Here is a 25394-nt window from a genome sequence, read left to right on the forward strand (position 1 = left end):
CCAAGGGATCAGTTGAAGAAACCGACAAGATTCAATGACTATGTGTCTTAATGAACAATTGAATGTTTATTTTTAAATGTGATACGTTTCATATTCATTGAAGCGTATATATGTATGTTATGTTTAGTTGTTTATGTTGTGGTTTTGTTTTATTTTTTTCTATGATACTCCCCAAAATGTTTTATTTTTTTATATTTTTTTTTAAAGAAAAGGGGATGTTGATATGGTGCGCAAAGGTGCACGCGTTCAATATAATAAAGTATCATTCTCCGCCATGACACTAATGGTTGTTGTTTGTTTATTGCTGACTGTGAACCTAGATCATAATTAACAGAAAGATTGATTTTATTTAGCTGAAATAGATCCCCTTTCTCGATAGGCAGCAGGGCCGAACTTACGTAACTGGAGGTAAAATGAATAGGGAGGCCCAGGGCGAAGTCAATAGTGTGGTCAAAAATAAAATAGAAAAGCAAAAAATTAAGGCCTAAAATATGCAATGAATTATTAAAAAAAAACTGTCCTGTAATCTGCATTTTTTTCTGCATATTCTTAAAATATAATAGAAACCTGTTCAGCGAGTATCTTTAGTTACGTAAACTAATATCACTTATATTAGTTATAGTGCCCTACTACTACTAGCTCTAGATCGAATCTACTCTAGTCTAGTCTAACTAGACCTAGACTAGAAGTCTTGAATAACTAGATCTACTATAATTATTACTAGTGGCATAATATTCAAATGGGTTCAAATATCAATAAGTAGCTTATATATTATAAAGAAACTCGACTAATTTTGTTCCGCTTAAAAATTGGACCGCCCTCCCCTCAAAAGTCAAGTGGGGATGGTAGTAGATGCAATCGCCCCCTTCCAATTTCCCACCACCACAAAAGTAACCAAGAAAACAGAAGGGGAATGACATAATATAAAGATATTAGTTACAATATATATCAATATGTATTGCTTTTATCATATAGGCCTAGCTATGTAACTAATTATGTTAACATACTGTGATTTCGGCAAAAAATAATTGGACCACCCCCGGCCCAAAAAATTAAGGGGCGGAACTGGTGGATCCAGGGAGGGATTGATGTTATCGCCCCCCCCCCCCCACCTCACCTAATTGGTAACATACCAGAAGGGGAACGACATAAAATTAAGATTGGTTAACTATACATAATTAAGTAGCTTTTATCATATAGATATGTAACTAATAATGTTAGTAAATATGTTTTCTACACACACAAAAATGGATCGTCCCCCCACACACACTCCAACCAAATCGGCCAACATACTAGAGGGGGGGGGGGGGTAATATAATCCAAATATAGGTTAAAATATAAATAATTAGTACATATATTAACATAAGTAAATAATTCGTCTATAAATTGTGTGATTTCTCTACTAAAATTCTTAAAAATTGTAATTATGCAGTCTTGTACGAACGAAGAAAGTCACTGCATATTAAAGAAGCCTGAGAATAGGTTGAGTCAGAGACGCATCAAGGCAATATTCAGTTAGAAAATTTCATGCTGATGTTGATAAAGGCATTTTGCGCGTAATTTATTTAGACACAGTCGAATAGTTCGTTGGCGATGGGTCGAGCCTAGTAGGCCTATGTGGATATCAATATTCCTATATGGTTGCATTATTTTTTTTACGTAATAAAAAAATCCAATTTCAAGTGTCATTTAGAAATATCAAATAGGTTTAAAAGTCATGAAGTTTAGATTGTTAATATAGCTAACCATGCAGGCTACATACTAGAAGAAATGCATTATGTTACGTAAACTCAGTTTTCGTCACATTATCAAACTTAATTAGCATAATGACTTTGAGGATAAGTATAATTGTACTCAGTGGCGTCACTAGGGTGGGTGTCCCCTTCTGCAGTAAGTTCAAGGTGTCACCCTCATTCAGCTTTCCATTTAACTTTTTACAAATAAAAATGTATTGTTTAGTTCTTTTTGTTGCGCCAGTTGTTATTGAACGTTCAAATAAGTGTCGATTCTATTATAAAAACAAGATTACAAAGAGAGTTTGTGTTGCCACACAAACTCAGAGGCGGAACCCGTGGGAGACGGATCCCTGTCGGATCCGCATATTCACTGGTCGACTGAGGATGGCATCAAGCAGGGTATGAAACCGAGACCGTAGAGATAATCAGTCCTGCGCGCTACCCGCACGACCAGGCATTGCTCTTAATCTAATGACAAACTGTTTACAAACTAATAGCCTACTATTGATAATATAGGCCTACCTACACATTACGGAATAACAACTACCGGATATGTACAATATGTCAGAAGAGCGATTTTTAGATAATTGAGCATTTTCATTTTAAATGGAACTAGAATGAGGATAAAGATCTACCTAAATTAAACTACTAATTTAGCACTCTTAATATCTATATCTACTAGATCTAGATCTAAAATATATATCTGAGATAATGTAGATGTAATTTAGATAAGATTTATATTTAAAAAAAAACACTAGATAATCAATTAATAGACTAATTGCAAAATGAAATATTAAAATAGTAGATTAGTTTTAGTATTTTATAAAATTGTAAAATGTTTGTTTGTAAAATGTTTTACATGTTTCGGATGTTCCTTCAGAGTTGAAGATAATTGCTTCCTAGTCCAAACCTCCCGCAGGACGACGGGGGATGGGAGCGGGCAGGGTTTGAACCCGGGACCATCGATAAATCTGAACGACAGTCCAGGACCAGGCATATTGACAATCTAGACTTTAGAAATAAAAATCTACACTTTAAGCCTAGAAATTAAAATTATAGATCTTGATCTAGTCTAAATCATGGCTGTCTGGTAGTGCGGTTTGCGCGCTAAACTGACGTTTGGATTCATCGATAGTCCCAGGTTCAAACCCTGCCCGTTTCTATCCCCCGTCGTCCATGTAAAACAACAAACATTCTAAACTAGAAATTCTAGATCTAGATTCTATAATGATTTTAATTAGAACTGAAATCTAAATCTAGTTTTAAAAATCTAGCTCAAGTGTAAGAAAAAAAATCTAGATCTAGTGCAAAAAATCTAGATTAGATCTAAATCTAGCTATTATGTCTTTAAAATACAAGTCACAATACGAGGTTTAATAAACATTACTATACCGAGTTGTTTTAGCATTTAAAGAATTTATTCCATATGACATCAAAGGAAAAAAAATCCACTACGTCACACGGCCTAGTTAGACTAAAAAATGCCATCTATACGAGAAGCTTGTCGAGTGTTCATAGACATTGGTGCACCGAGTGATTTCTTTTAGCATTTCATTTAAAGAATTAACTCCATTTGACGTCAAAGGAAAAAAATTCCATTATGTCACACGTCCTAGTTAGACTGAAAAATGTCTTCTATACGAGCAGCTTGTCGAGTGTTCATAGACATCGGTGCACCGAATGAGATCTTTAAGCATTTCATTTAAAGAATTAACTCCATGTGACGTCAAAGGAAAAAAATCCATTACCTCACACGTCCTAGTTAGACTAAAAAATGTCTTCTATACGAGAAGCTTCTCGAGGGATCATAGACATTGGTGCACCGAGTTTGTTCTTTTAGCATTTCATTTGATGGGCTAGTTAGACTTTATATATATATATATATATATATATATATATATATATATATATATATATATATATATATATATATATATATATATATATATATATATATATATATATATATATATATATATATATATATATATATATATATATATATATATATATATATATATATATCATGGGCGTAGCCAGGATTTTTTTCGGGGGGGGGGGGGGGTTGGGGGGGGATTCCACCCCCCCCCCCCGCGAAAAAATTATATATATGTGTGTGTGTACATAATTAATCTTTATTACATTCTGACCCTTTCGGAAGAAGTTTATTGTTTATTGTAGACTCCCCGCCCTTGCCAGCAAGGGGGTCTGGGGGAGCCCCGCCGCCGAGCACTATTTCTGGTATTGAAAGCCAACAAAATGCATATTCTGAGGTATCTACAGTGCATTATCTTGCTATAAAAAAGTTTTATTTCAAAAACCTAATGTGCTATTCTTACTGACTTAGACCCTCTCGCGCCGTTCGGCGCATTTTCCGGCAAGCTGTTTCCGCAACTCTTATTTTGCGTAATTCATTTTGTCGGAGAACATGTCCCGCAAAACCTCATGCGACCACTGGCGGATCCAGAACTTTGGAGTGTGGGGGACGATTTTTTTCCAAACCCCAACCCTAACGCACAGTAAACCCTAACCCTATGCATAAACGTGCGTACAGCCCATATATATATATATATATATATATATATATATATATATATATATATATATATATATATATATTCGATATATGAGAATAAAATAAGACTGTTTCTCAATGTTCGGCGAAAAAAAAAACAGAAAAAAAAACAGTCATGTTGAGGCCTTTCTCTTGCAAACTTGGGGGTCTGGGAAAGCGCTGTAAGTTTCCTCAGTGAATTCGGGGCGAAGCCCCAACGCCAAAAGCGTTTTCTTGCATTCTTCACTGCAGAAAGGCATTCTCCTGACATCTACAGCTCATTATTTATTAGTAGGGTTCGGGGCGAAGCCCCGACGCAAAAAGCGTTTTCTTGCATTTTTCACGACTGAAACGCATTCTCCTGACATCTAAAGCTCATTATTTATTAGTGGGGTTCGGGACGAAGCCCCGACTCCAAAAGCGTATTTTGGCATTCTTCACCGCAGTAACGCATTCTCCTGACCTACAGCTCATTATTCATTCTATTATAAAGGACCTTTTGAATAATGTGGAAAAATATTCTAATATGAATTTATAGTCCCTTAATACATTGCAAATACAACCGATTTGTTCTTTGAAAAGATAAGATACCCAACATATTTAGATTAAGGCTTTGAGGATCGCCGCCGAAAAAAAAAATCCATTAATAATATTCAATAAAATGTAAGCATAAATTGTGAGTTATAGACCTAAATTTATTTAACTAGAAAAATATCAGATTGAGTAAAGGTTGGAAAAAGTCGACTAGGAAAAGGTTATCTGGCTTTTGAACTCATCTCAACCGTGACTGTTATATTGAAAAATTTCATTTGAATTATAACTTTTCCAAAGCAAAGTCTTTCTTAAAATAGTTATGATAAATTCATGTGAAATTACACAAACTCTGTCTGGAAAGGGGAAGGGTGGTAAAATGAAAACGATTAATCCTCGCTCCTTTTTATAATTTCTGCTAATGATTGCATTTTGCATTAAAGAATAGAGGTTGGGCGACTCAATATAAGAATTTACTTTATAGCATATATAAATTATATAAGTGACAGATTTTTTTAATTTTGTAATTTCTTACTATAATACAAAAAGAAAAAGTATTGGTTTGTCCGATGGGGGGAAGGTGATTGCATGTATCGCACTTCCACCTGTTTATATTATATAGATATTCGACTAATTTTGTTCACATACTATGATTTCTCCATAAAAGTAGGACCGCCCCCCCCCCACTCAAAGGGTTTAGATGGGAAGGGCAGTAGAGGTATTCGCTCCTCCCCTTCCAATCGGCCAAAGATGAAGGACATAATATAAAGACCGGTTAAAATACCAATAACAAGTTTTAATCATATGGATATTTAATTGATTCTGTTAGCAAGCTGTGATTTCTGCAAATAAATAGGACCGCCCCCCCTCTCGAAAGTTTATGGTGGGTGGGGGGGTTGATTGATGCCAACGCCCCCTCCCGACCCTACCAAATCGGCCAAAATACTAGAAAGGGGGGGGGGCGAAATAATCTAAAAATAGGTTGAAATATAAATAATTAGTATATATTATTAACATAAGTAATTGTCACAACATGCGTTGTGGTGCCGGGGATTTCACTTGAATTAAAATAGTTGAATAAATGACGATCTAGGATTCCCAATAAAAGATTCTTTGTTAGAACACAACTCTGGAACTTTATTTAAATATAAAACGTAAGTACAGCTTATGTACAAGTTACAGATCAACAAGCACAAGTAATATTACAAATGCTTTAAATCAGAGCTCTTAGAAAACGTGACTGTCTACTAGGAAATTCTTTCATCGACTGCCGTTCTTTCTACTCTCGTATATATATATATATATATATCATGGGCGTAGCCAGGATTTTTTTCGGGGGGGGGGGGTTGGGGGGGGATTCCCCCACCTCCCCCCGCGAAAAAATTATATATATGTGTGTGTGTACATAATTAATCTTTATTACATTCTGACCCTTTCGGAAGAAGTTTATTGTTTATTGTAGACTCCCCGCCCTTGCCAGCAAGGGGGTCTGGGGGAGCCCCGCCGCCGAGCACTATTTCTGGTATTGAAAGCCAACAAAATGCATATTCTGAGGTATCTACAGTGCATTATCTTGCTATAAAAAAGTTTTATTTCAAAAACCTAATGTGCTATTCTTACTGACTTAGACCCTCTCGCGCCGTTCGGCGCATTTTCCGGCAAGCTGTTTCCGCAACTCTTATTTTGCGTAATTCATTTTGTCGGAGAACATGTCCCGCAAAACCTCATGCGACCACTGGCGGATCCAGAACTTTGGAGTGTGGGGGACGATTTTTTTCCAAACCCCAACCCTAACGCACAGTAAACCCTAACCCTATGCATAAACGTGCGTACAGCCCATATATATATATATATATATATATATATATATATATATATATATATATATATATATATATATATATTCGATATATGAGAATAAAATAAGACTGTTTCTCAATATTCGGCGAAAAAAAAAACAGAAAAAAAAACAGTCATGTTGAGGCCTTTCTCTTGCAAACTTGGGGGTCTGGGAAAGCGCTGTAAGTTTCCTCAGTGAATTCGGGGCGAAGCCCCAACGCCAAAAGCGTTTTCTTGCATTCTTCACTGCAGAAAGGCATTCTCCTGACATCTACAGCTCATTATTTATTAGTAGGGTTCGGGGCGAAGCCCCGACGCAAAAAGCGTTTTCTTGCATTTTTCACGACTGAAACGCATTCTCCTGACATCTAAAGCTCATTATTTATTAGTGGGGTTCGGGACGAAGCCCCGACTCCAAAAGCGTATTTTGGCATTCTTCACCGCAGTAACGCATTCTCCTGACCTACAGCTCATTATTCATTCTATTATAAAGGACCTTTTGAATAATGTGGAAAAATATTCTAATATGAATTTATAGTCCCTTAATACATTGCAAATACAACCGATTTGTTCTTTGAAAAGATAAGATACCCAACATATTTAGATTAAGGCTTTGAGGATCGCCGCCGAAAAAAAAAATCCATTAATAATATTCAATAAAATGTAAGCATAAATTGTGAGTTATAGACCTAAATTTATTTAACTAGAAAAATATCAGATTGAGTAAAGGTTGGAAAAAGTCGACTAGGAAAAGGTTATCTGGCTTTTGAACTCATCTCAACCGTGACTGTTATATTGAAAAATTTCATTTGAATTATAACTTTTCCAAAGCAAAGTCTTTCTTAAAATAGTTATGATAAATTCATGTGAAATTACACAAACTCTGTCTGGAAAGGGGAAGGGCGGTAAAATGAAAACGATTAATCCTCGCTCCTTTTTATAATTTCTGCTAATGATTGCATTTTGCATTAAAGAATAGAGGTTGGGCGACTCAATATAAGAATTTACTTTATAGCATATATAAATTATATAAGTGACAGATTTTTTTAATTTTGTAATTTCTTACTATAATACAAAAAGAAAAAGTATTGGTTTGTCCGATGGGGGGAAGGTGATTGCATGTATCGCACTTCCACCTGTTTATATTATATAGATATTCGACTAATTTTGTTCACATACTATGATTTCTCCATAAAAGTAGGACCGCCCCCCCCCACTCAAAGGGTTTAGATGGGAAGGGCAGTAGAGGTATTCGCTCCTCCCCTTCCAATCGGCCAAAGATGAAGGACATAATATAAAGACCGGTTAAAATACCAATAAAAAGTTTTAATCATATGGATATTTAATTGATTCTGTTAGCAAGCTGTGATTTCTGCAAATAAATAGGACCGCCCCCCCTCTCGAAAGTTTATGGTGGGTGGGGGGGTTGATTGATGCCAACGCCCCCTCCCGACCCTACCAAATCGGCCAAAATACTAGAAGGGGGGGGGGCGAAATAATCTAAAAATAGGTTGAAATATAAATAATTAGTATATATTATTAACATAAGTAATTGTCACAACATGCGTTGTGGTGCCGGGGATTTCACTTGAATTAAAATAGTTGAATAAATGACGATCTAGGATTCCCAATAAAAGATTCTTTGTTAAAACACAACTCTGGAACTTTATTTAAATATAAAACGTAAGTACAGCTTATGTACAAGTTACAGATCAACAAGCACAAGTAATATTACAAAGGCTTTAAATCAGAGCTCTTAGAAAACGTGACTGTCTACTAGGAAATTCTTTCATCGACTGCCGTTCTTTCTACTCTCGTCAATTCTCTGGCGCTAACTCTTTTTTTTTTAAATGTCTTTATTTATTTTCAAATCAACCAATAGATTTGCAACATCGTAATTACGTCTCGGGTAAAACCTGAGGCGCTGTCAGGGATCTAGATTTGTGGGTTAATTCCTGAGGCTCAGTCAAGGGTTTATATTTCTATTTACACACAAGCTTTTGAATGTGAAATATACAAATAAATCTATAATGGCATCTGTGACAGTAATAAATTCGAATACAAATTGTGTGAATTCTATACTAAAATTCGTCCGCCCCCCCCCCCCCGAAAATATCTTAGCAGTACATAAATTCTTAAAACACAAGCCTTTAACCTTGACCCACAGATTCAAAACGAGAAAATAGACCTGTTGGGCAATGCAATTTTATTAAAATCTGCGCCATTTTTCTCTATCATGGTTGACAGCACTCAAAGAGAATTAAAAATATATTAATTTGCATTTTTTTTTCTGAAAATGTTTTATGAACTTTGATAACAAAATACCCAAAGAAATTGCCATTAGAGAGTCATTTGTAGGTTTTCATACTTGGGAGAACCAGAAGTCTGCAGTATTGACTGAACTAATACTCATTAAGTTTTAAAATATCACCATCTTTTTTAAAATTACTTACGATGTCAAGGCAATGATGTTTTTTTTAATATGAACGGACAGTACAGTAGCCTTCAGGTATTGTTTCAACTAAAGCAACCACTTGCGTATGTTCCCTGTGTTCAACAATACTTAAACATGGTCTTCAATGATTCTGTCGGCTGTGATCATGAACTTGCATTGGAATGTCTTTTAGTAAATGTATCAGTACATACAAACTACTTGATTTCTTTGTCACACAAAATATTTGTCATATTGGGGGGGGGGGGGAGGGCCCATCAACATATTCTTGAACCCGGGCCCACGGGTACCTAGCTACGCCACTGTACCCAAGAATAGGTTCTTGGTATTAGTGGAAAGACAATTGACGACACCCCGCCTTTGTAAGTCATATCTTGTTCGGGCCTCTTGGTAAAGAATGCAGTTTTGAAGGACATGGTCAGCATTCTCTGGTAAAGAAATGCAGTTTTGTAGGACATGGTCAGCATTCTCTGGTGACACTCCACATGGGCAGATTTCACTGGTTACAAATTTGAGCTTCCGTATGTTGTCTCTGTGTTCAACAATACTTAAACATGGTCTTCAATGATTCTGTCGGCTGTGATCATGAACTTGCATTGGAATGTCTTTTAGTAAATGTATCAGTACATACAAACTACTTGATTTCTTTGTCACACAAAATATTTGTCATATTGGGGGGGGGGGAGGGCCCATCAACATATTCTTGAACCCGGGCCCACGGGTACCTAGCTACGCCACTGTACCCAAGAATAGGTTCTTGGTATTAGTGGAAAGACAATTGACGACACCCCGCCTTTGCAAGTCATATCTTGTTCGGGCCTCTTGGTAAAAAAAAGAATGCAGTTTTGAAGGACATGGTCAGCATTCTCTGGTAAAGAAATGCAGTTTTGTAGGACATGGTCAGCATTCTCTGGTGACACTCCACATGGGCAGATTTCACTGGTTACAAATTTGAGCTTCCGTATGTTGTCTCATTCTGTTGTGTCCGGTTCTGAGGCGAAAAATTAGACGTTGATCTTTTCGGGATACCTTATAGTAGGCGTCATCTTTCTTGTGATTTGGATGAGAGCTTGTCGATTTCTCATTTAGCCTATTCTATTTCTATTTAGTAAAGGGATCATGGCTGTTTTCCCCAGATGTTTGGCCTGATTTCCAGCTTGCATTAAATATTTGTAGCAGTTTTCTCTTGGCTTGAGAGCCCAAGTTATTAGAAGACATATGTCATTAGAAATGTTTATAGTACACGTCAATTCCTTATACATACTAAACGATAAACAAGAAACTTAAAATTAAGGCCTTTATTTCTTATAGCGATCGACGTTAGCGTATATATAGGGGCCTAGCGAATATATTGAGATCGGACGAATCTATAAAGGGACCAACAACAACTCTCCAAGTCCTATAGATCACATGTCAAGTCAAATACGAATTCTTATTGGTTTGGTGTAGTTGTCGCATGATCTCGAGTTGGCCCCGCTACGAAGTCCTTCATAAATGATATTTATTATCTTGAGCAGTAATATATATCAGAATGTATTAAGGTGTATGTATAATAAGTATGTATGTATGTATATATGTATGTATGTATGTCCTGCATAGAAATCAAAACCGTATTACCAATCTTGATAAAACTTGGCCTAAATGTTACTTAGATCATGGCGGTGACCATAGTGTTTGTTCATTGTCCACCCATTCACCGGGGGGGGGGGAGTAAAATAAAAGAAAATTCATAAATTTATCTATATTAAAGAACGAAACTCTTTTACAAATAAATCATACATGTACATATATATATATATATATATATATATATATATATATATATATATATATCAAATAAATCATACATGTACATATATATATATATATATATATATATATATATATAGGTCTGTGAGCTCATCCAGTTTTATTTAATTTTGAACATTTAAGATAACTGTCACATGACATTTGTTTTCTTTTGCAATGCTTTGATTTTAGTCTAGATTAAATCAGTCTAGAGCAGATCTACATCTAGAATAATGTAGATCTACACTAGTACAGAGATATAGAATCTAGATATGTGAAAATGAGTGATTTAGATCTAGTACAAAATAATAAAAGTCCTGCTTAATGACATTCATATGATGATATTAATCATAATGAAAATACATTCACTTCAATTCATATTCATATATGATGATATTCACTTAATTCACTGTCTTAGTGTCTAGATCTAAGTCAACTAAGTGTCTTTGACCTGACTTAAGTTTTTTTTTTTGTCGACTTGTAGATCTATGAATTATTAACTGTAACTGTGAATTATTAGTTTTAGTCCTCTTCTTTTGTGAAGCAAAATCTTGAAAATGATGTATGATTTATTTGAATTTGTGAGGCTTATGTCTGTTACACCCATTCAAGGTGCTAAAAGAAGTAAAGGTGTCAATGTCAACGAACATATTGAGATAAAAAAATTTGCTTGGAAGGAAGAAGAAGAAATTAGTTTTTTAGCACTAATGTGTTCAAATGGTACTACTAACTAGATCTAGTATTTTAAAAGTATTTATAGTAAATAAGTGATTATAATTTAGATAGATCTATAAGTTATAAGTATACAAATAATATTAATATAATATAATATATATGTATCCTCTGTTTGGGACCCCTCAACTCAAGAAAACATTAAGAAACTGGAACAGACACAAAATAGAGCAGTGAGATTTATAACAAATGAATATTCACATTTGACACCTTTAGTAAAATCACTATATTTAGAAAGCCTTCAAGATAGAAGACTTAAAAGTAAAGTAGCAATTATAAATAAAACACTGAACCATAATCTTCAAATACAAAAACAAAATTTAATAAAATACTCAGAAAGACACAAAGATAAAGGCACATACCTCGTTCCATATGCTAGGACAAATTTGTACAAATGCTCTTTCTTCCCTAGCGCTATTAGACTTTATTAGAGCATGGAATGGGTTGCCTGAGCAAGCCAGGAAAACCAGTGACTTGGCGGAGTTTAGGTCATTGGTTAAGGACAGCTTACCCCCCAAAATTCAAAATTATCAATTTTTTTATAAATGAATATTATACAGCATTCATTTCTGAACAATTTGGTGTATACAACATGTCCAAATTCAAAGTGGAAGTATTTTAAATATTTTTTTATATTTTGTATACTAACTTAGTTTTTACCACAGAGGTTGCCGTTTTTTGCTGTTTTCTCCTATTAACCATTTTCATATTTTTTTGTTCAGAGATGGCATAATAAAAAATTTATTTATGAATATTTTGTCTTGTAATTTGGCACAAATAATGTTGTTTATACAAGTATGAAAGTGAAGCAGAATAAATACAAAAGGTTGAAAACTTTTATTAAAGTAATTAATTTTTTTCTATGCCTACTCCCGTATAAACACTTGAAATAATGGGCCACAACCATCTTTAGAGCTGTTACTTTTTCTCTATTCAATAAATATTGTTAATTCTGCTTCACAATCTTCTACTAGTATTGAATTATCAACAGCTGAAGTTTTATTGAAATATCTTTAGTAGTTTACAAGAAATCTTGACATGAAAATTAACTATTTTTTCCATTATTTTAGCAAAAAATAGTGCCCCAAATTTTTTTTTCTCAAAAAGTTGATAAGATATAAAGAAAAATTATTTATTTTCTTCTTTTTTGCATGTCTTTACTTAATAAAAACATGTAATTTCTATTTTGGGGTTTAAGCTGTCCTTAATATGTATGACTAAATGCATGACACATAGAACGTAATCATCATCTTTTATGAAGTAACGTCTGTATCATATATACTGTAATATACATATATATATAGATAGAGAGAGAGAGAGATTTTATTTTTAGATTTAAAAAATACTTTCTTTATCTTTAACTGGTGTTCATGCCAAGCAACCAGGTCAGTTATTAGTTTGTGGCATCTATTGTTTCTAAAAACAGAAGGATGTATTATAAAATATAATGCAAAATATTTAAAGCTTTATATTCTTTCTTTCCATCTAAGTTAGTAAAATAAAGAGTTATAATAATAAATTCTAAAAAATATAGATTATTGGGCAATTCTTTTTTAATAGTATGTAAACCACTTAGAATAAAAAATTAATTTTCATATTTGTAAATTTTGATTTAGATTATATTATCCTGCGGTATGATATGTGTGGACATAAATCAGTTATAAAACAACTACCATGGTTACCAGACAAATGTGTTGGTTCTATGTTCTTTGACCCTACGTTGACATGGCTACTTCTTGTCACTGAGACAACACAAGAAATTTTTGTTATTCCAGCTTTATCTATTGTTGTAAGTCTATATTATTAATTTAGTTATCATGTGCCCCCATAATTAATAGATGTAGCCTCTGAAATATGAATTGAAAATTGACTAAAAAAGTTAGATTTTAGTTAATAAAGATATCACACCTTGGTTTAATTTCTACATTATGTTTTGTTAACTGCTAAAACAGATTGTTTTAATGAAACAATTAAACATATTTCATTATACTAAACTGATTAATTTCATTACAAATATACCATTATATTCAAATTTTCTACATTCTTGGCAGAGCTGTATAGTAATGATACATTTTTTTAAAATTTTTTTTTTTAATATAAAGGACACTGCCAAGTTTGGTTATATTCATTTGTATATTAGGTGTACATTATACATATTAGGTTATGCATCTCTGAAACCACTTCCCTTTAGACTGTAAGAGTAACAATAGATCTTAAGAAAGCTTGTAATATAATAATAATTTTATGTATTCATAATTTTATTCTCTATTACAGGATCCAAAAGCTGCTGTGAATCAAATGTTTAAAACTGATGATGTTACTCACATACCATTTCACAACGCCAACGGTAAATAAATTATATGTCAATAGCCTTTTATAAAATACATCATGCTAGATAGAAGCACACAATTTTTCTCCTTTATTTTTTCATTTTGCACAAATAATTATTTTTAAATTGAAATTGAAACAATTTATATTTTCATTGGAGATAAGCAGATAGTTGCAAAAACTTTGACCGCCTGAGAATTTTTGCTTGACAAGATTGCTAAACTACAGAAGTACTCACAAACTTAAAAACAGTAAGAAAAGAAATCCAAACAGCATAGCGTTTAACTTCATTATCAAACTAATGTCAACCTAGAAATAAAAAGTTTTTTATATGGTTCTTTAATTGAAATCAACCTGCAAAAGCCCATTAGGAAACCAGAGTGTCTGATGTGTATCCCCTTTATCTTGTACAGAAGGATTTTTCCTAACAGGCATGGACCAGGAGTATTTCACCCAAGTCCTTTCTGAAGTTTCCACAATGGCAGTGACCATTACTACGATTGGGTCATCATACCACATAATGTAGTACACAGTTCCCTGAAGACCATCTTGGCAACATGGACTTTTTTCTTATTTCTATTCTGTATTGTGAAAAGTCAAAAGCTTGCTGTCAGAGTCACTCAAACTTATCACAGCATTAATTCTTATTATTTATTATCCCCAATTTCTTCACCCGCACCACCTTTCCCTCTCCAGGCTAGACTTAGTCCTTCACTTTGGCGGCTTTTTCACTTGTCTTCCCTTGACCGGGGTAAAGATAAACACAATCTCTTTTGTCTTACCTGCTGGATGTCTGACAGTCGCAGTTGACACCACCTTGGGTGGAATGCAACCAATCTTTCTCCCCCCCCCCCTTCTCCCACGTCTCTCCTTGATCTAGGAGATCACTCAAACCAACACGCCTATTGACCTTTCCAAGGTGCGACTCTTGTCGGACTTCACCCACGTGTAAGACAATTCTTAGCCTAGGACATTTCCTGTTTCCGCCCACATTTCCCAGGCCTTTATAAGGTAAATTAAATCAAGCCAGACCCTCTCATTTTCTCATTCGAGCTGAGCTATCGAGTCTGGACTGCTTCATTTATTCTTTCTCTTAGAGGAATACCTGGTGGTAAGCTGAACTTAATCACAAGTTCCATCTTAATTACTTAGTGAATATTCCTCAGTGGATATTATCATGTGTATTTTATTATTTCATTTATATTTAATTAGTGCATTGTGTATTTCTCACTGTCGTAAGTAGAAAACATAAACATGGCTTATGTATATTTTTATGTATTGCATTAATCTATTAATGCTACGTTGCTCAATTGATCGTTGATGCAACCATGTATATATTTGTACATCTTATTTTATTTCCTTCATCTCGGCTGACCGCCTTGATAATTTTACTAGCGCACTAATACTGCGTCTAGAAAAGAGATATGAGTTATCTCCCCTGTAGTGAATTATTTCCCCTGTAGTCATTTTACTTTAACGAGAGTTGCGTCCCTTGAATGGACACCCTCTCCATTCAAGCGCACTCCATTGTTCTCGGCCGACGGTCGTATGTAAACAAACCATCATGGTCGCTGACCATCGCCCATTTCCCCCCCCCCCTTTCTTCTCTCTTCCAACTTGTGTTGTCTATTTGAGTTTATTATTTCCCCTTTTATGTACATTTTTATATTGCTACTATCAACCATCTGTTTTCCAAATCCCATTTGTCATCATCTCCCCTTTGTGCTCAAAAGCAATTTTACCAATCTGATGAGTGCACCTCAGTCAAGGGCATCGATAAGATGCATGAGAGACATGTCCTAACTTGTCTTTATTTATCCGCAGCCTCCCTCAGGTGTCTGCCTTTGTGCTTAGTGCTATTCAGCGTTGCACTTGCCTATTTATCGGATCACTTGCCCACTTGCTATTGAGTATCATCTACTGCCTACGTGGATCTACTCAACTCTACTACTTGGCGCTATCGGATCTATTTGCCCACCTATTCGACAGCCCACCTGTCAACTTATTAGGTGCGATGTCCCTATAGACCCTGATCTGTGCGAGATGTCATAGCTACGCCAAACCCTCCGCAATTCCCTGGACTTATCCTGTCAACTACGCTGCCCACAGCAGATCAGCTCTGCCCGCAGTACCCTTGTGCCCACTACAAATATCAGAACTTTGGATTTAAACTCCACAAGAACTGAATCACCGGCGTCCCTCTATCCGCTAGAGCGCCACCTCCAGCTGCAGAACCTCAAGCCAGGACACAGCCAGCTGCGACCCAAGCAGGACAACCAGCTAAGTTCAGAAGACAAAGTGACATAGTCTCTTATTAAGTGCAAGAGTGATGATCAAATATAGTATTGCTTAGAGATAGATGCAAACCCTCCCCCTTTTATTCTTTATGTAAATATTTATGTAAATAAATATTCTTCATTTTTAACTTTGTATCTTTCTTTCATTGCTTGTCTCGTTGCGTGCCTGCTCCCGATTTATATGCTGATGGGTTGGTGTGTGATAACTGCAAAAATAATCATCCCCTAGACATTAAACGTGCCAAACACACGTCACTTTCCCCAACTTGTCACATGTATCCACCACAAAGTCATGCAAGGACCGCTACTCCTACTGATGGTACTGATGGTGGCATATTTGTGGAATAGCAAGGCGGATTTGTTGAAATGGGTGAAATTGAATAAACAGCATATAAGAAAAGTCAGATACAAAGACTAAGATATGCTTTGGAGGTAATTAGGTGAAGAAAATATGTGGAAGGACATTTTTTTAAATGGTAAACTTAAAAGAAAGAGTAGGATTACAAGATTGTCTGGACTTTTAGGCTCGTTTATTCAAAGGGCACATTCACAGGAATACAAATGGGAAAACGAAATTCTGAGACAACAACATCAAGGAAGGGCTGAGCCTCAGAATGGATGACAACAGAAAAATGAAAGGATTAGAAAGTTCCATAAACATTTGCTGCTGCAACAGTGATTGTTTGTTAAATGTTTTGGATGTTCCTTAAGAGTTTGAGGCTATCTAAATCCTAGCAGTCCATCCTTCCACAGGTCAATGTGGGATGGCACTGGGCAGAGTATGAACCCGAGATTATCAAGATGAGTGAATGACCAGGCTACTGTTCTTTTAATAACTATTTAGTTGTTGTTTTTTATGTGTAACACTGATTGGTTTAGTAAATAGAGAATATTTAGATGTCATTTTTCAATGTTTCTAAAAAATATTTTTGTTTGTAGGGAATATTACTTATGGTCTGTGGTGGCAGACATTAGAAAGTAAACAAGTTGCTGTGCTTGCCACTAATGTGAGTATTTGCATTGGTGAAATTATTTCTTAATAGTAAAACAATATATTAGAATTGCAGAAATAATCTTAACTTTGTGATAATAATTTTCTGAAGTAAAAGAAGTTCTCAGTCTCACAGATTTGCCATTATTTTATTGTCATATAATGTTACTGTACGCATCAAAGTCTCATGATATGTAAATAAGATGTTTATTACACATTAGTTTAAAGAAGTTATGATACATTTTTCATATTACTTAAAATAGGGGGTATCTGGGAGAAGTGTTTGAGTTTATAAACCCTCCCCAGAGTGCTTTAAGTTAAAACCCCTTCCAGAGGGTTTTGAGTTTAACCTCCCCCCTCCCCACCCAGAGGGGTTTAAAGCAAAAACTTTCTCTTCACTATAAGAATAAAGCATACAAGTCAGCAGCTTCTATGAGCGTAGCCAAGATGCATTTTTGAGTTTAAATACCTCCTCCAGATAGCTTTAAGTTAAAACTTGCTACAGAGGGTTTTGAGTTTAAAACCCCCTCCAGCGGGGTTTGAAGCTTAAAACCACCTCTTCAATATAAAATTTAAGCAAACTACAGTCACAAAATTTAATGAGCTTAGCCAAGGGGGGGGGGGGGAGTGAGTACCTACAGATAGTTTGAGGTTAAAACCCCCCTCTTCAATATTATTTTAAAGCAATCTACAGTAACCAAATTCTATAAGCGTAGCTAAGGGGGTTTTGAGTTTGTTTTAAAAAAAAACTTTTGATATAAAATCTAAAGCAAATTACAGTCATCTAATTCTATGAGTGTAGCCAAGAGAGGTTAAAAATTTCTACCAATCACTGAGCTCCATTAATAAGGTGCAGCGAATAACAGATTTGGTTTTTGAACAAAAATTTTTAATAGCAGAATAATACACTGTAGATACCTCAGAATATGCATTTTATTTGTTTTAAATACTGGAAATGGTGCTTGGCAGCAGGGCTCCGCTGGGGAAGTTCACAGCGCTCCCCCAGACCCTCTGGATGGCAAGGGCAGGGTGTCTACTGCCTTTCCACTAATACCAGGAAGAACCTTCTAGGGTACAATAAACATCTTCTGAAAGAATGAAGGGTCAAAATGTAATAAAGATAATTACACACACATACATATACATACCATATATATATATCCTCATATATCGGAAGACATATATATATATATATATATATATATTTTTTTTTTTTTTTCAAATGCCACAACCGTGTGATTGTCAAAAGAGTTGAGCCGAAGGCTCTTCGAACTCTAAGCGTGTAAGCCTGCTTGAACAAACCGTTCTGTCTGGAAGAGATCCAAACCAATGTCTATGTAAAACATTGCTATTTCCGATATATCCGGCACTCCGGGCGCATGGACTAGAATGCTTGGCCAAAGGCCGAGAACACTGGGAACCTCCGCCATTTTTCTATGTTGTACCAAGCTAGCCGTGCAGGACTCGCCATTAATGTAACAGTCCCTTGAGGAACGGCGCATGGATTATTGACAGGGACGTGGAAGCTCTCTTTTAACTCCACACCATGCAGTGGGAAAGCTCTCGCATTCCCTTGGACACTCCCACAGGAGTTTTGCTATTCACTTAGCCTAACCACTTCCTCTAGTGATCGTTTCCATCTGAGTGCCACATTGAGGCAGAATAGTGTACCCGGGATATATATACCTATAAAATCCTGGCTGTGCCCATGTTCCATACCATACCATTTTTGCCCTCATTGACATAGAGGAAAGTAGCTGGTAGCAGATGACCTCTGAAAGAGACACAAGGCTACGCCCATGTTACATACCATACCATTTTGCCCTCATTGACATAGAGGAAAGTAGCTGGCAGCAGATGACCTCTGAAAGAGACACAAGGCTACACCCATGTTACATACCATACCATTTTGCCCTCATTGACATAGAGGAAAGTAGCTGGCAGCAGATGACCTCTGAAAGAGACACAAGGCTACGCCATGTTACATACCATACCATTTTGCCCTCATTGACATAGAGGAAAGTAGCTGGCAGCAGATGACCTCTGAAAGAGACACAAGGCTACGCCCATGTTACATACCATATCATTTTGCCCTCATTGACATAGAGGAAAGTAGCTGGCAGCAGATGACCTCTGAAAGAGACATAAATTTGAGACCCAAAGAAAAGCCTTTGCCAAATACAGGCTCATAGGTTAAAAGGAAAATTAAATAAACCCCCTTAGACAATGGCTTTGTCTGCATTAGATGTGACAATATATGCAGGGTTGCTATTGGGTTGGTGTAGTCATGTGAAGCAAAGCACTCATCGTTAATCCTTGGAATCAATGTCATATCCATTCTTACTAAAATTGTGTTTGTAATGTGTTCAATTTCCTAATGATTTCAACTTGTGGAATTAAATTATTTTAATTTGTAAAGAGGATATCAGTTATATGCCAGAATTTTGGTCATCTTTTATAGTTCTGAAAATACCTAGTTATATTTGACCCATGATTCCATCATTACAATTGATTCACTTTATCTTTTCTAATTTGTTTGCAATATGACTGGTTTCCTTTTTATTTATTTATTTTTTTTTTTAAATTATTATTGGCAATGAGTTTCTTTTACACAGGTTGGTGAAATTATATTTGTTGATCTGTTAAGTGAAATTACTTTGACCAAAGTTACCATTGATGTGACAGTCACTGAACTATCTTTGTCCCAAGATGATTTACAGATGAATACAACTCTACTGGTGAGTAAGCAAAGTAGATACTTTACCACAAACAATTGTAAGCCAAGTAGATACTTTACCACAAACAATTGTAAGCCAAGTAGATACTTTACCACAAACAATAGTATTACTACTGATAAATCAATAAAAAAAAAAGACTTCTAAGCTTGAAATATAAACTGTTGTTTCTTGAGTCTAGATTACTACCATCACTGGAAATCAATGGAAGCTATTACTTGAGACAAGAGCAACAATGAATAATTTTTCACCTGATTCTGAACTGTGTGAATTAGGATATGAAACCATTGATAACCATTCAGTACCACCTTCTACATTACTAGATCCAGCAGGTAAGAGATTTTTATAACTTTATTGATCAATCTCAATAGATTTTTAATGAATATTTAATCATTGTTTTATCTCTCTTATAGATGATTATATGGCTTCCTTCAGTCGCTAAGAGACTATGGATCATGAGATGAATGCTTGGGCATTAGCTGTGGTTGCCTACACATCACTCCCCCCTCCCCCCCTTTCATGCAGCTAATGTATCCAAACGAACGGCAAGTGCAGATACAATTTGGGATCTGTGGTGTCGCATGCTCTGCTAGGGTGTAGCACGGAGTGCTGCAAACTGCCTAAGGGTCACTGGCGCCTGATTTTTCCTCAGGGTGGGTAGACTCCCAAAGCCTTTTCAATGATTGGTATAGCTACTAGGTAGCAGAAATTTAAGTTTTCCTTCTCCTAGGTAGTTAACCAGCAATGGTAACGAACCCCTCCTGCCCAAAGCTTACTGGCTAAGGCACCAGTTACTCGCCTTTGCCCCATCTTCTGTTAGTGAAAACAGTTTGCCGGGCTAAAATACCTGAACCACACAAGAAGGCCAGGAGTTGGACTGGATGTCAGAGGCTATTTGAAACACATACCATTAGAAAGCATTTTATAGGTAGTGGAGTGCTTACATCTATTACTACTTCCGGCAATGACAACTTTGCAGAACCAGTTTCTGTAGCTAGTATAGATGATTATATCAATGGCAATGGATTGAATGCCTTATATATATATATAAAATACAAACCTGCGAATTCCATTGAAAGATGAAGAATGTGAAGGAAAAGACTACAATCAACATTTAGATGTAAAGAAAACAAAAGGTTCTAGTCACTCTGTAGTTTTCATTTTCTTTTCTCCCCATTAAGAGTTAACTAATAAGTATTTTGTGTTTTCATGAAAACAAATTATTACATGTGCCATGCATATTTCTAGTTTATGAGATAAACTATTTTCTTGATCAGAATATAACAGTGCAATGTTTTCACCTTCAAGATACCAACACTTTCAACCTCCAACATTTCTTCAGCCTCAGTTTGCTAGAGGAAGACATTTCATTACAGCTCATAGCACTAGCTCTTCAACTTTGAAGGTACTAATAAATAGCACTTTACTATCTGCCTTGTGTTCATGTTATTTCAAATGAATATTCCTATTTGCTTGAATCATAATTCATTTTTACTGACACTTGTTTGACACATTTGCTGCTTAAACAGCTTATACCAACACATTTTGAAAGACTTACCCCACTTTCACCAAAGTCAAAAATTGTCAGATTGAATGCATATAGAGTTAGGATTAACTGGGTACAGATTAATATTACACATCTGGCAAATGAGATGTCAATAAATTGGGATCAGGCAACTATCATGCCAGTTGCATTCTAGTCTTATAACACCCACTTTTAATACTAGCTATATAATTAAGTAGATTACATTACATTCTGTTGATTTCAAGGATTCTGGGGATCTTTATATATTGTTATGTTTATTTATATTAGAACTGGCCGCAAATGTCAACTTTTTCTTTGCTTTTTCTTCTTTTTTTCTTCAAATTTTAATACACATCGTGTTTTACTGTGTTTTCATTCATTTACTTTTCTTTTTATCTTAATGGAGCAAATTTAGTTAAAATAAATAATAACTCTTTATAAAAGCTAATTAGTAATTGACATCTCGTATTGTTTGAAAACATGGACTCTGTTTAATACAACTATGCTTGTGTGTTTGTGTTCTTCTCTCAAACTGTTTGATCCATTGTATCCTTATTGACTACAAATGCGTGAGGACAAAACTTTAGAAAGGGGATGCTCATTTCATACTGTTCAAAGCATATGTGTGTGTTGTTTGGCATAAAGGTGTGGGTCTTTCTATTGGAGGATAAAACAAAAGAGTGCCTGCCTGTCAAAATAAACAATAGAAATCAGTGGGTATCAAATGGTCTTTATATGTTTCCTGTCAATCTACAAATTTCCGTAAGGATCAATAAAGCAGTCTTAGTCTTAGTCTTAGGTATACTCTTCTAACTAATAGCTGCTATTTGTAAGTAATAAAAATTGTTTTTATAGTATTTATCAATCTACAATTAATACTTTTTCTATTGAGTGATTGCCTGTTGTTAGTTTTTGTCTGACTGACTGTACATAGAATTAAGTGCTCTCAAAGTTCATGTCTTATTTTTGTATTTGAAGGTTTTAGATCCAGCTGATGAGAACACTCCACATTTTGTTTACAAATTGCCTCCTGGAACTAGGAGAGCCATATTTACAGACAAACTGATTTTTACTGTTACCAGTGCAGAAGCCAGAACTAAGAAATTGATGATTTTATCTAATCAGAAGTCTGAGAAGTCTCTAGATAATAATCAGGTATCAATGTACATTTATTTTTTTAGCCATTTTGTTTTTCTCTCTCCAGGAATAATACTTCAGGTAGATGGTAATCATAAGATTGAAAACAGTAACTACTTACAAATAAAAAAACTTAGAAAGACATAATAATTGAAACAATAACAAAAAAATTTATTTTCAGTAGCCATTCTATTTTTTTTTAAATATTAAGATGTTTAGTACTGTAATTTACATGACTAATTCCTAGATTAACATGCACAGGATATAAAATTAAAATATTTTTTGAAGGAACATTTCACTTATATGATTAGATTAATGAGTATTAGGTTTGTTTGTAAAGTTAATGGCCTAGGTTTGACATAACTTTAAAACATATAAATAACTTCATAACATAGCATGTTTCATAATATAGCATAGTATGCAGAATATATTTTTCTTGTAATAAACTTCGAATGCAAATCAAGTACATTGTGTTTAATGGTGTCACATTTTATATTGTGCTCTTTATTTTGGTATTAAGTTTGTAAAAAAAATATTTTCTTCAAATTTTACTTATGAAACATCTTATTATTCTAATGTACTATTCCTATTTAACTATTATATTTCCTTAGGCTTTCAACAAAGAAGCATTAGTTCAAGAGTTTGATCTCATTGAAGGAGAAAACTTACTTGGAGTTGAAAGAAAGCGCTATCCATTTTATCTCCATGAACATCGGGAAAGTGAATGGTCTAAACATTTGGAATCTGGTCAACTAATCCAGCCAATGAAAAACAAAGACCTTTATTTGGATAAGGAGGTGTTAAGACTTCCAATAACTACACACACTGTGCTAGATGGATGTGTCCTTGTTACCAGTTATGCTGTTTATGAAGTCAGACCCTGGTAACACAGCTTTAGTTCTATGCATAAACTATAGGGGTGCACCGGATAGTTGCTCTGGCTCCGGCTTCTGCCTTTTTTCACTATTCGGCCATATTTGGCTCCAGTCGAATATCACTGCCGGATAGTTGGCGAATAGTAAAAAGTACACCTATTTAATATGAATAAAGTGGACCTCGTTCCATTAATGTCTGTTATAGAATGTATTAATGTTAATATTACAACATACTAATGTGCTTAAAATATGACCTATATGAATATGCACCAAACATCTTTTACTATAAAGACAGGGCGTGTTAATATAAATAGAAATGAAAATTTCCATTCTAAATGCACTTTACATACAGAGCAGCTATGGCTGGCACATTTGTTCATTTTGTCTTGAACAACCCCCACCTTTTTATTTGTTTATTACATCACATTGAGTTCATTGATAGACAGGTGACCACAAGTCAAATACTATAAACGTGGGTTAAATGTCAGCATATTAACACTATCTAGAGGTCGCACCTTAGGAGGGAACTGAGTTTGTTTACTTGGTTGTAAATCTTTAGTAGGGGGCTGGACTTCAAGCCACACTTCTACACGGGTAACCAGGGACCAGAGCTAGAGATGAACCCACTTTTATCTGTTTAGTCCATCCCATTGAGTTTATTGATAGAGAAGTGAGATACCATGGACGTAGTCACTCTCTAGAGGTCACACGAGGGAAGTAAGTTTGTTTACTTGGTAGTAAATCTTAATAATTATGCGACAGGACTTCAAGCCGCCCCCCTACACGGGTAACCGGACAATGAGTTTGTTTATTTAGAAAAAAATCTCTATCACGTGGCTGGACTAGAGGCCACATCTCTTCACGTCTGCCAAGTTACTAATAGGCTAATTAGTAAGCTGGACTAAAGATCACACACCTAAACGAGTGACCTTTTGCTACACAGAACACAAACTGCGAGATTTCATAGCCCAGTAAGCCAATAACTAATTATTTTGTAAAAAAAAAAAAAAAAAAAAAAAAAAAAAAAAGTACAAGGCTCAGATTTGTGTATATTAGCGTAAAAGACTCGACCAGGCCTATCTTTTAAGGGAGCGCTACCCCCCCCCCCTCCTTATTTTATTTATTTAGTCCTTGTCACTCAATGTATTGATAGACATTGACCATTGTTAAGCCAGAATGGAACAACACAACGTGCTAAGAAAGCAGACTACACTGTCAATGAATATTAAGTTGACTGATTTTTTCTTACGTGTCCTGCGTTCAATATCTTAATAATTTGGGTGTGTCAAGTAACTTCTCCTTATTACTATTGTTTTTTTCTACTTACGATGCTTACTTATATATGGCTCCTTCTGTCTCGGAAGACAATGGATGTGCCCTGATGAGTCACTGGCTTTGGTTAAGTCTTGAGATGGGGCAGAATCTGGAGTGACTTATCAAGTCAATTCTGGAGCGGCAGAGTTTGGCAGAGTTTGCCACAGTTCGTGCATGTATATTCATCTGTCCTATGGCAAGCTGACAGGGCTGATTTCTTTCTCTTAGCTAACGCAGCTTCGTTTCTCTTGCATTCATCGAAGTTCATACCAGCACGTACAGTCTGTCTCCTTGCAGACATCTCTGTAGGTTAGTCTTGTGCAGCTCTGACTCCCTCTGCAAGCTCAGCGTATAGGATGTCTTTAGGGATTCTTCCATCTGGCATGCGAGTGACATGACCGAGCCAGCGTAGTCTTCTCTGTTGAAGGAGAGCATAGATGCTGTGCATGTTGACCCGTGTCAAAACTGGTTGGTGACACGATCCCTCTAGGAGATGCACATTATGCGTCGCAAGCAGCGTAGATGGAAGCTATTTAATCCGTGTTCTTGACGCATATAAG

The 25394-nt window shown here is 35.4% G+C and overlaps 1 protein-coding gene across 4 annotated transcripts in view; it reads left to right on the plus strand.

The window, feature by feature from the left end:
* The first annotated feature begins 268 nt into the window (after window positions 1–268).
* Window positions 269–25394, plus strand: part of LOC106072788 (uncharacterized) — a 72251-nt gene continuing 47125 nt past the window's right edge. For 3 of the 4 annotated variants that reach the window (XM_056026475.1, XM_056026477.1, XM_056026476.1), the window contains exons 1-9: window positions 11055–11620; window positions 13249–13421; window positions 13907–13979; window positions 17197–17264; window positions 19864–19986; window positions 20165–20315; window positions 21261–21388; window positions 22487–22663; window positions 23257–23528. In XM_056026475.1, the coding sequence (XP_055882450.1) occupies window positions 11458–11620; window positions 13249–13421; window positions 13907–13979; window positions 17197–17264; window positions 19864–19986; window positions 20165–20315; window positions 21261–21388; window positions 22487–22663; window positions 23257–23528 (1328 nt within the window). In that variant the 5' untranslated portion in view covers window positions 11055–11457. Of the gene's footprint in view, window positions 409–11054; window positions 11621–13248; window positions 13422–13906; window positions 13980–17196; window positions 17265–19863; window positions 19987–20164; window positions 20316–21260; window positions 21389–22486; window positions 22664–23256; window positions 23529–25394 lie in introns of those variants that run through there. The other variant, XM_056026478.1, reaches the window with a different exon arrangement.

Source organism: Biomphalaria glabrata, chromosome 4 (assembly GCF_947242115.1).
Source record: "Biomphalaria glabrata chromosome 4, xgBioGlab47.1, whole genome shotgun sequence".
Classification (NCBI taxonomy): Eukaryota; Metazoa; Mollusca; class Gastropoda; family Planorbidae; genus Biomphalaria; species Biomphalaria glabrata.